This window comes from Labrus mixtus, chromosome 9 (assembly GCF_963584025.1).
Source record: "Labrus mixtus chromosome 9, fLabMix1.1, whole genome shotgun sequence".
In the NCBI taxonomy this organism is placed as follows: Eukaryota; Metazoa; Chordata; class Actinopteri; order Labriformes; family Labridae; genus Labrus; species Labrus mixtus.
In genome coordinates, this window is record NC_083620.1 from 29,758,764 (window position 1) to 29,771,142 (window position 12,379).

General features: G+C 42.8%; 1 protein-coding gene across 1 annotated transcript in view; it reads left to right on the top strand.

Annotated features, from left to right (window-relative positions):
- exoc3l2b (exocyst complex component 3-like 2b) overlaps positions 1-12,379 on the top strand; it is a 61,251-nt gene continuing 48,872 nt past the window's right edge. Inside the window, exon 1 of the mRNA XM_061045796.1 lies at positions 1-47. Coding sequence (XP_060901779.1) covers positions 16-47 — 32 coding nt within the window. The 5' untranslated portion in view covers positions 1-15. The remainder of the gene's footprint in view (positions 48-12,379) is intronic.

Below are 12,379 nucleotides of genomic sequence, written 5' to 3' on the forward strand. Positions count from 1 at the left end.
GAGGAGAACTTCTGGATGATAACTGAGCTTTACAAAAGCAGAATAAGGTAAGAGCTGCTTAATTTAATCTGTGTGTGAACGAGCGTGTCTGTATTATTATTTATGATTTGGAACATTTGGATGTTGTTTGTGGATCGTTGCGGTCGATCGCAGCTTCACGTAAACAGGCCGTAAATCTGCAACATCATCTGCCATGGATTAAAGTGTGTCCACTAGAAGTATCTGCTCTTGATATTATTGGTGTGAGCTGTAAATGCAGGAGCTGAATACGACGCTGTAGAGCGATGAGGTAAAGAGAGAACAATGATCCTGAGGACGTAAATCTTTAAGTGGAGTGTTTGTAAAGTAACAGGAGGAAGTGATCATTATGTAATTAATGGAGTCAGACTTCCTCTTCATCTGTGGGACAAATATGATCATGAAGTCTACTGCCTTTTGTTTCTGTGACTGAGCTGTGTTTCTATGACTGAGCTGTGTTTCTATGACTGAGCTGTGTTTCTGTGACTGAGCTGTGTTTCTGTGACTGATCTGTGACTGAGCTGTGTTTCTGTGACTGAGCTGTGTTTCTGTGACTGATCTGTGTTTCTGTGACTGAGCTGTGTTTCTGTGACTGAGCTGTGTTTCTGTGACTGATCTGTGACTGAGCTGTGTTTCTGTGTTTCTATGACTGAGCTGTGTTTCTGTGACTGAGCTGTGTTTCTGTGACTGATCTGTGACTGAGCTGTGTTTCTGTGTTTCTATGACTGAGCTGTGTTTCTATGACTGAGCTGTGTTTCTGTGACTGAGCTGTGTTTCTGTGACTGAGCTGTGTTTCTATGACTGAGCTGTGTTTCTATGACTGAGCTGTGTTTCTGTGACTGAGCTGTGTTTCTGTGTTTCTATGACTGAGCTGTGTTTCTGTGACTGAGCTGTGTTTCTATGACTGAGCTGTGTTTCTGTGACTGAGCTGTGTTTCTATGACTGAGCTGTGTTTCTATGACTGAGCTGTGTTTCTGTGACTGAGCTGTGTTTCTGTGAGTGAGCTGTGTTTCTGTGTTTCTGTGACTGAGCTGTGTTTCTATGACTGAGCTGTGTTTCTATGACTGAGCTGTGTTTCTGTGACTGAGCTGTGTTTCTGTGTTTCTGTGTTTCTATGACTGAGCTGTGTTTCTGTGACTGAACTGTGTTTCTGTGACTGAGCTGTGTTTCTGTGTTTCTATGACTGAGCTGTGTTTCTGTGTTTCTATGACTGAGCTGTGTTTCTGTGACTGAGCTGTGTTTCTGTGACTGAGCTGTGTTTCTATGACTGAGCTGTGTTTCTATGACTGAGCTGTGTTTCTGTGACTGAGCTGTGTTTCTATGACTGAGCTGTGTTTCTGTGACTGAGCTGTGTTTCTGTGACTGAGCTGTGTTTCTATGACTGAGCTGTGTTTCTATGACTGAGCTGTGTTTCTGTGTTTCTATGACTGAGCTGTGTTTCTATGACTGAGCTGTGTTTCTGTGACTGAGCTGTGTTTCTATGACTGAGCTGTGTTTCTGTGACTGAGCTGTGTTTCTGTGACTGAGCTGTGTTTCTATGACTGAGCTGTGTTTCTATGACTGAGCTGTGTTTCTGTGACTGAGCTGTGTTTCTGTGACTGAGCTGTGTTTCTATGACTGAGCTGTGTTTCTATGACTGAGCTGTGTTTCTGTGTTTCTATGACTGAGCTGTGTTTCTATGACTGAGCTGTGTTTCTATGACTGAGCTGTGTTTCTATGTTTCTATGACTGATCTGTGACTGAGCTGTGTTTCTGTGACTGAGCTGTGTTTCTGTGACTGAGCTGTGTTTCTGTGTTTCTATGACTGAGCTGTGTTTCTGTGTTTCTGTGTTTCTATGACTGAGCTGTGTTTCTGTGACTGAGCTGTGTTTCTGTGACTGAGCTGTGTTTCTGTGTTTCTATGACTGAGCTGTGTTTCTGTGACTGAGCTGTGTTTCTATGACTGAGCTGTGTTTCTGTGACTGAGCTGTGTTTCTGTGACTGAGCTGTGTTTCTATGACTGAGCTGTGTTTCTATGACTGAGCTGTGTTTCTATGTTTCTATGACTGATCTGTGACTGAGCTGTGTTTCTGTGACTGAGCTGTGTTTCTGTGACTGAGCTGTGTTTCTATGTTTCTATGACTGAGCTGTGTTTCTGTGTTTCTATGACTGAGCTGTGTTTCTATGACTGAGCTGTGTTTCTCTGACTGAGCTGTGTTTCTGTGACTGAGCTGTGTTTCTGTGTTTCTATGACTGAGCTGTGTTTCTGTGTTTCTATGACTGAGCTGTGTTTCTGTGACTGAGCTGTGTTTCTGTGTTTCTATGACTGAGCTGTGTTTCTGTGTTTCTATGACTGAGCTGTGTTTCTATGACTGAGCTGTGTTTCTGTGTTTCTATGACTGAGCTGTGTTTCTGTGTTTCTGTGACTGAGCTGTGTTTCTGTGACTGAGCTGTGTTTCTGTGACTGAGCTGTGTTTCTGTGACTGAGCTGTGTTTCTGTGTTTCTATGACTGAGCTGTGTTTCTGTGTTTCTATGACTGAGCTGTGTTTCTATGACTGAGCTGTGTTTCTGTGTTTCTATGACTGAGCTGTGTTTCTGTGTTTCTATGACTGAGCTGTGTTTCTGTGACTGAGCTGTGTTTCTGTGTTTCTATGACTGAGCTGTGTTTCTGTGTTTCTATGACTGAGCTGTGTTTCTATGACTGAGCTGTGTTTCTGTGTTTCTATGACTGAGCTGTGTTTCTGTGTTTCTATGACTGAGCTGTGTTTCTATGACTGAGCTGTGTTTCTGTGTTTCTATGACTGAGCTGTGTTTCTGTGTTTCTATGACTGAGCTGTGTTTCTGTGACTGAGCTGTGTTTCTGTGTTTCTATGACTGAGCTGTGTTTCTGTGTTTCTGTGACTGAGCTGTGTTTCTGTGACTGAGCTGTGTTTCTATGACTGAGCTGTGTTTCTATGACTGAGCTGTGTTTCTGTGTTTCTATGACTGAGCTGTGTTTCTGTGTTTCTATGACTGAGCTGTGTTTCTATGACTGAGCTGTGTTTCTGTGTTTCTATGACTGAGCTGTGTTTCTGTGTTTCTATGACTGAGCTGTGTTTCTGTGACTGAGCTGTGTTTCTGTGACTGAGCTGTGTTTCTGTGACTGAGCTGTGTTTCTATGACTGAGCTGTGTTTCTATGACTGAGCTGTGTTTCTATGACTGAGCTGTGTTTCTATGTTTCTATGACTGATCTGTGACTGAGCTGTGTTTCTGTGACTGAGCTGTGTTTCTGTGACTGATCTGTGTTTCTGTGTTTCTATGACTGATCTGTGACTGAGCTGTGTTTCTGTGACTGAGCTGTGTTTCTGTGACTGAGCTGTGTTTCTGTGTTTCTATGACTGAGCTGTGTTTCTGTGTTTCTATGACTGAGCTGTGTTTCTATGACTGAGCTGTGTTTCTGTGACTGAGCTGTGTTTCTGTGACTGAGCTGTGTTTCTATGACTGAGCTGTGTTTCTATGACTGAGCTGTGTTTCTATGTTTCTATGACTGATCTGTGACTGAGCTGTGTTTCTGTGACTGAGCTGTGTTTCTGTGACTGATCTGTGTTTCTGTGTTTCTATGACTGAGCTGTGTTTCTGTGTTTCTGTGACTGATCTGTGACTGAGCTGTGTTTCTGTGACTGAGCTGTGTTTCTGTGACTGAGCTGTGTTTCTGTGTTTGTATGACTGAGCTGTGTTTCTATGACTGAGCTGTGTTTCTGTGACTGATCTGTGACTGAGCTGTGTTTCTGTGACTGAGCTGTGTTTCTGTGACTGATCTGTGTTTCTGTGTTTCTATGACTGAGCTGTGTTTCTGTGACTGATCTGTGTTTCTGTGTTTCTATGACTGAGCTGTGTTTCTATGACTGAGCTGTGTTTCTCTGTTTCTATGACTGAGCTGTGTTTCTATGACTGAGCTGTGTTTCTGTGTTTCTATGACTGAGCTGTGTTTCTGTGTTTCTATGACTGAGCTGTGTTTCTGTGTTTCTGTGAGTGAGCTGTGTTTCTGTGTTTCTGTGACTGAGCTGTGTTTCTATGACTGAGCTGTGTTTCTGTGTTTCTGTGACTGAGCTGTGTTTCTATGACTGAGCTGTGTTTCTATGACTGAGCTGTGTTTCTCTGACTGAGCTGTGTTTCTGTGACTGAGCTGTGTTTCTATGACTGAGCTGTGTTTCTATGACTGAGCTGTGTTTCTCTGACTGAGCTGTGTTTCTGTGACTGAGCTGCGTTTCTGTGTTTCTATGACTGAGCTGTGTTTCTGTGTTTCTATGACTGAGCTGTGTTTCTATGACTGAGCTGTGTTTCTCTGACTGAGCTGTGTTTCTGTGACTGAGCTGTGTTTCTGTGTTTCTATGACTGAGCTGTGTTTCTGTGTTTCTATGACTGAGCTGTGTTTCTGTGTTTCTATGACTGAGCTGTGTTTCTGTGTTTCTATGACTGATCTGTGTTTCTATGACTGAGCTGTGTTTCTGTGTTTCTATGACTGAGCTGTGGTTCTGTGTTTCTATGACTGAGCTGTGTTTCTATGACTGAGCTGTGTTTCTGTGTTTCTATGACTGAGCTGTGTTTCTGTGTTTCTATGACTGAGCTGTGTTTCTGTGTTTCTGTGACTGAGCTGTGTTTCTGTGTTTCTGTGACTGAGCTGTGTTTCTATGACTGAGCTGTGTTTCTGTGTTTCTGTGACTGAGCTGTGTTTCTATGACTGAGCTGTGTTTCTGTGACTGAGCTGTGTTTCTATGACTGAGCTGTGTTTCTGTGTTTCTATGACTGAGCTGTGTTTCTATGACTGAGCTGTGTTTCTGTGACTGAGCTGTGTTTCTATGACTGAGCTGTGTTTCTATGACTGAGCTGTGTTTCTATGTTTCTATGACTGATCTGTGACTGAGCTGTGTTTCTGTGTTTCTATGACTGAGCTGTGTTTCTATGACTGAGCTGTGTTTCTGTGACTGAGCTGTGTTTCTGTGACTGAGCTGTGTTTCTATGACTGAGCTGTGTTTCTATGACTGAGCTGTGTTTCTGTGACTGAGCTGTGTTTCTGTGTTTCTATGACTGAGCTGTGTTTCTGTGTTTCTATGACTGAGCTGTGTTTCTGTGACTGAGCTGTGTTTCTGTGACTGAGCTGTGTTTCTGTGTTTCTGTGACTGAGCTGTGTTTCTGTGTTTCTGTGACTGAGCTGTGTTTCTATGACTGAGCTGTGTTTCTGTGTTTCTGTGACTGATCTGTGTTTCTGTGACTGAGCTGTGTTTCTGTGCACTTATGGAATGAACTTCTCTGAGCTTTCCTACATGAACGTAAACACTTTACTGCCTTATTTTACAGCACTTTACTGTACTTTACTGCCTTACTTTACAGCACTTTACAGCACTTTACTGCCTTACTTTACAGCACTTTACTGTACTTTACTGCCTTACTTTACAGCACTTTACAGCACTTTACTGCCTTATTTTACAGCACTTTACTGTACTTTACTGCCTTACTTTACAGCACTTTACAGCACCTTACTGCCTTATTTTACAGCACTTTACTGTACTTTACTGCCTTACTTTACATCACCTTTTTTTGGGGGCGGCGCCTCTCAACCGGAAGGTCGAAGGTTCGATCCCCAGCTGGGCAACATGCCCTATGTGTCCTTGGGCAAGACACTTAACCCCACATTGCTCCCTCTGCGTCAGTGGAGGTGTATGAATGGATTAGTTCTTACTCTCTGATGTACGTCGCTTTGGATAAAAGCGTCTGCTGAGTGAATTGTAACTTTACTGTACTTTACAGCACTTTACAGCACTTTACTGCACTTTACAGCACTTTACAGCACTTTACTGTACTTTACTGCACTTTACAGCACTTTACTGCACTTTACTGTACTTTACAGCACTTTACTGCACTTTACAGCACTTTACTGTACTTTACTGCACTTTACAGCACTTTACTGCACTTTACTGTACTTTACTGTACTTTACAGCACTTTACTGCACTTTACAGCACTTTCCTGTACTTTACTGTACTTTACAGCACTTTACTGCACTTTACAGCACTTTACTGTACTTTACTGTACTTTACAGCACTTTACTGCACTTTACAGCACTTTACTGTACTTCACTGCACTTTACTGCACTTTACAGCACTTTACTGTACTTTACTGCACTTTACAGCACTTTACTGCACTTTACTGTACTTTACTGTACTTTACAGCACTTTACTGCACTTTACAGCACTTTCCTGTACTTTACTGTACTTTACAGCACTTTACTGCACTTTACAGCACTTTACTGTACTTCACTGCACTTTACAGCACTTTACTGTACTTTACAGCACTTTACTGTACTTCACTGCACTTTACAGCACTTTACTGTACTTTACTGTACTTTACAGCACTTTACTGCACTTTACAGCACTTTACTGTACTTCACTGCACTTTACAGCACTTTACTGTACTTTACAGCACTTTACTGTACTTCACTGCACTTTACAGCACTTTACTGCACTTTACAGCACTTTACTGTACTTCACTGCACTTTACAGCACTTTACTGTACTTTACAGCACTTTACCACACTTTACAGCACTTTACTGTACTTTACTGCCTACTATTCTAGTAGTTTTTACTCATTTGGCCAACATGCAGTACTCAGTATGCAAACAAATTTGAGATCCTCAGTTTTTGCAACCCGGATGTTGTTCTGATTCTGAAAACATTTTGCAGTCTGCATCAGACCAGTCTCCCTCGTGTACTGTTCCCACAATGCAAAGCGCCAGGTCGAGGAGATCGAAATGATGGACGTAAGCGTTCATCGTCACAGAGGAAATGATCACAATCAGATCGAACCACACAAAGAGATCAACAGTTATCTTTGTTGAGTCTCTAAATCATGAAAATCTAAATGAATGTATTTTTTTAAATTATTATTATTTATGTTGAGCTCAACTAAAAAGAAAACTTAGAATTGAACATCAATCAAAGACGTGACAGTTAATCAGCTTGGAGCAAGGAATCGAAACTGGACATCAGGAATAGTGAAAGGAGATTTAGACTGATTTAAAACAGATTCTGCTGTGAAGTTAAGACGGTGACAGAGAGGTTCAGAGACAAAAACAATGTAACTTAAAATAAATAAAGATGAACTGAAAACATGAGAGAAGAACTGTGTTGAAAGAAAAGAAAGACAGAAGTGGATTGAGGAACAAGCAGAGTAAACATCAGCAATGTTTCAAAGAAGAAGATTTACCCAGTGATGATTTCTCTTTTCCTACACATTCACAGTTTTGGGTTTCGTTTCTCTGATCTCCAAGAAACTTTCAGAAACCAGCGACAGGAAAATGAAACTTCAATCAGAGCCTGAAGTTACCGAAGGAGACATATTCTGATAAATCCTCTTCTAAAAACATATACCTGGGTAACCTGAGAGTCTACTGACCCACAACATGTGAAATAAACCATCCAGTCCTTTGTTTGTGGTCTGCATAAGTCTTACAACACAGAGAAAAATGCTCTGTTTCTAATGTGCTCTCCTTGTGATGTCACAGTGGGATTCTGGGAAAACAAATCCCCTCCCCTCCCCTGGTATCTCCACCCATAGACTCCACCCCCAGACTAGAACTAAACTTTAACGCAGGTCGGCCATTTTTATTCTCTCTACAGAGGAGTGATGTTTACGGGGAAAACTCGGGGGGGGGGGGGGGGGGTCATTACATTTAAAGAGACACACACACCAAAACGGAGCGTTCTGAGAGAGCTGGTTTATACAGGGTCACAAACCTCCTCTGGTGCTTGATTCATGTTATATTTTGACCAAAGCACAGATGTTTCATTTAGACCACAGGGGCACTGTTTGAAAAGGTGGAGGAGGGGACTGTTTGAAAAGGTGGAGGAGGGGACTGTTTGAAAAGGTGGAGGAGGGGACTGTTTGAAAAGGTGGAGGAGAGGACTGTTTGAAAAGATGGAGGAGGGGACTGTTTGAAAAGGTGGAGGAGGGGACTGTTTGAAAAGGTGGAGGAGGGGACTGTTTGAAAAGATGGAGGAGGGGACTGTTTGAAAAGGTGGAGGAGGGGACTGTTTGAAAAGGTGGAGGAGGGGACTGTTTGAAAAGGTGGAGGAGGGGGTGATATGTCTTCTTTAAAAGTTTTTTTTTAGTTTTTTAAGACTTTTGTCTTTGATGGCTCTGACAGCTGAGGAGAGACAGAACATGGTGGGAGGAGAGAGAAGGAGATGACATGCAGCAAAGACTGAGGTCAGATTCTGAACTTTAACCTAGTTGCCTATTTCAAAATGTAACGGTCCCGCCCTTTCCCTTTCTCAAAATGGTCAACCCCTGTGTGTGGGATGTGAACGTTTTGGGCGTGCCAAATGACCTTAAAAGTTAGACCGGTGATGTCGGACTTTGCATACCCACACCCGGACCTGCATGAAAAAAAGGATGGCAGGACAGGGCATTTGAACCCGAGGCTACAATAACTTAATACAGTTTTTTCAGTCAGACTGCGGCGGAGGAGCTGCTAGCGCTGTCGCTAATGCAGAGGGCGCGTTCACTCAGGGGCTCAGCTAATCTCTTTGGGCGGGTCTGACTGTACCAACTTCTCTTTCTTTGACCCACTGACCTGAAGAAACAAGAAACTCTCTTTTTATAAATATCTGCATCTGCTGACTCAGCTGTGCAACATTCCCTTTGAACAGTCGTTTCAACACAAATCTCCATGTTGTGTTTTCACTGTGAAGCCTCAGAGACGATTTCATCTGTCAGCATCTTTAATGTAGAGTCATCGAGACAGAATGAAGCATCACCTGGATTGATTTCAAGTCAGTGTAATGGCTTTGACCTTGACTCTTATAACACACTAACATCGAGCTGAATGCTCCTGCAGAGCTTCAGGATGAGAGTCTGAAAGAAGGTCGGGGAGTGCTGGGAAACTGTGGAGACTTTTCAGGTTGATTGAGTGGACAGATGAACGACACTGAGCAGACATGTAGGATGTGTGTGTGTGTGTGTGTGTGTGTGTGTGTGTGTGTGTGTGTGTGTGTTATGTAACAGCCCTCATGGAGAAGCATTCTGGGATCAGACAGAAGGAGGGAAAGATTGCAGTGAGATAAATATATCAGATTTCTCTCCACGGTACAGAGACCTGAATGAAGACGTCCTCTCTGATTAATACTCGAGATAACACACACACACACACACACACACACACACACACATGTTCTCTCCCTTGTTTTGTTTTTAAGAAGAGATTGATTTAGGTCGGAGTGAGGACATGCAGGACAGGAGACAGGTCGGACTTGAACCAGGGACACACGTGTGTAGGATGACGGTCTCTTTGCTTGGGTCACCGCTAGGCCACCTGTGCTCTTCTTTGTCTCTTGATGTTTAAAATTCATGCAGTTTGTAGTGACTCAGAGAAGGTGGCAGAGGTCAGTGTGTGTACATATAGACCTGTATATGTGACGTTGTGGGGACTTACAATTGTTTTGACATTATGGGGACCGGACCTCCTTAAAGGGACATAATCTTAAACTTCACACCTGCACAAAACTCCTGAAGTTTTCCAGGTGAGCTGCATGTTTGAAAGGAAACAGACACTTTCACACCTGAGTTTCTTGTGGCAGACCTCCAGTACTTTTATTCTGCAGAAAGTCAGAGTGATCTGATGTGAGAACACAGCAGGATATAATCAGGAGAATTCACCTGGAGCCAGTGGGAGGGGCCAGTGGGAGGGGGTGGTGACCTTTATTCCCTGTGATCGCTGCACGACCATAGACCGTTTGCACGCCACCTCTACCATCTCCGTGCTCTAATCAACCTGCTGCTGCATGTTTCCTGTTCTCCAGTTTGTTCTTCTCCACTCTTTAGATCACTTTGAGATTCTCTTCAGCTACACGTAGCGTTGATACAAACACACATATTCTCATTATAGCGTCGTATAGAGGACTCTGCTGCTTCTGCGTGATTCTTTTTATGTAATTTATTTCCCCTAACCCAACAGACCCAGGTGGTCCCCCGCTGTGAGTCCTCCTGAAGTTTAACTCTAATCTTTGGGAAACGTGCCAATAAATTCAGACAAACACGACAGATTGAATTTAATGTCCACACCATGAAGACTAAAATAATGTTCCCTTAAGGCGGTCCGGTCCCCATAATGTCCTGTTTACAAGTATGAAGGTACACACACTGACCTCTGTCATCTAACAGTGTGTGTGTGTGTGTGTGTGTGTGTGTGTGTGTGTGTGTGTGTGTGTGTGTGTGTGTGTGTGTGTGTGTGTGGTGACCAGTGTTGAAAGCAGAGTTAATGAGTATTGTGTCAACTCTTTGTGAGGTGTATGTGTGTGTGTGTATAGCAGATGACTGATGACTCTGGGCCGCAGGAATGTGACACAAACACACAAACACACAAGCACACAAACACACACACACACACACACACACACACACACTATTGCCTTCACGCCCTCGTTGAACGAGGTTATTTCTGTCGGGGAAATGATCAGGAGACAGCGATTAATAAAAATACAAACAACAGGAAGTAGTTTGAGATATAAAGTGAGGGTGTGACCAGGACCCCCCCCCCCCCCCCCAACCTCCTCCCTCTGCTGGTTTCAGAGCCATGAAGAACTCCCAGGTGAACATTTAGAGAAAGTAATGGGGACACGATGAACCGTACAGGTTCAGTAAGATCCACAGTTTAGTCTCACTGGACTCAAACTGAACTTCATGACGTCTCAGCTTCTTTTACTGGTTTATATGTCACACTGCACACAGACAATGTGGATGAATAAAGATATGAAAAGTGCGTCTTATACACCGGATTTTATGCTGAACCTGCAACAACTGACGTATCACAAACCTGAGAATAAAATGTTTCTTTAACTTCTCATATCCATTTAGCTTGAATGCAGCAGACAAACGTACGTCCATAACAAAACAAAAACAGGTTTTAGTTCCACTGCAGAAAAGAAAGAAAGAAAAGCTCTGATGTTTTAATAACAGATTTTCAGTTTCTGATTAGAAAATAAAGAAATTAAGAAAACTTACGAAATCAATAAGAATTCTACTTTAAAGTCTTTATATGTGATTTTTTGATCCAGCAGATGTCGCCCTTGAGCACCAACATGAAACCAAAACAACTGGCGCTGCATTGTTGTGTTAGCATGCTAATGCTAGTGATCTTTATTATGCTCGTATCGTCACACTGCATGTAAATTTACCTGAAATGAGCGTGATCTAGAAACACAGTTAAGCAGTGAGTACAGTATGTTATTCTTCTTTTCTCTAGTCCCTCAATTAAACAAATTTTATACACGAGGGGAGGAGTCAGCCGGCCGGCCGGGCGATGTAAACAAACTGAAGATAGGACTCTGAACAAAAATGAGTCTACAAAAAATAAGGCCCAGTTAATTTCTGAGTTTTATGATGTCAGCTTTTTCAAATCCATCACAAATCACATTGAGATATCTGAGCTGTACTTTTGATCCTGTTGAAATTAAAAAGAGATCCGTTCATTATCTTCCACTCGCCCGGGCCAGAAGGCTGCTCCTCCTGGGGGATCCTGAGGCGTTCCCAGGCCAGAAGAGATTTATAATCCCTGCAGCGAGCTCTGGGTCTGTTTTAAACAAGTGGCTGCACGTGGATAATTCCAGTAAAACCTTAAAGATGGTGTCAGCAGCTTTTCTCCTTCAAAATAAAATACAGACTTCTCCTAAAGTGAAGCTGCTCCATCGTCCCTTCATATCTACGATTGTATCAACTTTTCTATGTCCTACAACAACTTCCACTTCCTTCTCTTTCACCAACCGTCGTCCGTTTTTTTCAAATGAAACTTTATTAACAATTGTCAACGCTCCGTCCCGATTTCACTCGTTCAGTGTGAGCCAGGCTTTAAGGAGCGGCTTGGGATGAAGAGCTATGCGAGCCTGTTTTTTATTGGACAGGAAGGTGACAAACACCGGCGGTTAGCTTGTGCTAGCGTGCGTTAGCTTGCAGTGTAAGAACAAGCAGTAAACGTACACACTACGTCCTGCAGGGGGCGGAGCTTCTGGGGGCGATGAGCCCAGGAGGAGGGGTCCAGTTTGGAGTTTGTTGAGTTTACAAGCTGCTACAGACCCTTCCTTTAAAAGAGGGATGCCATTTTTTAAAAATCTGTTTTTGTGGAGTTTTTGAGGAGGAATCAGAACAAAACATCTTTGTCATGTCTCCAGTAGATTTATTAAGGGTTCAGCATTGAAACAGGCTGTAATGTCTGAAACATAATCCTTAATGTGTCAAGGAACGGCCACTCAGAATTGTTGTTTTTGTCCATGACTGTCTCAAACTGTTATTCTAAGAGTGTGACATCATTACAGAAAGGATCCCTACAGAGAGAGAGCTTTATGTTTCAGAG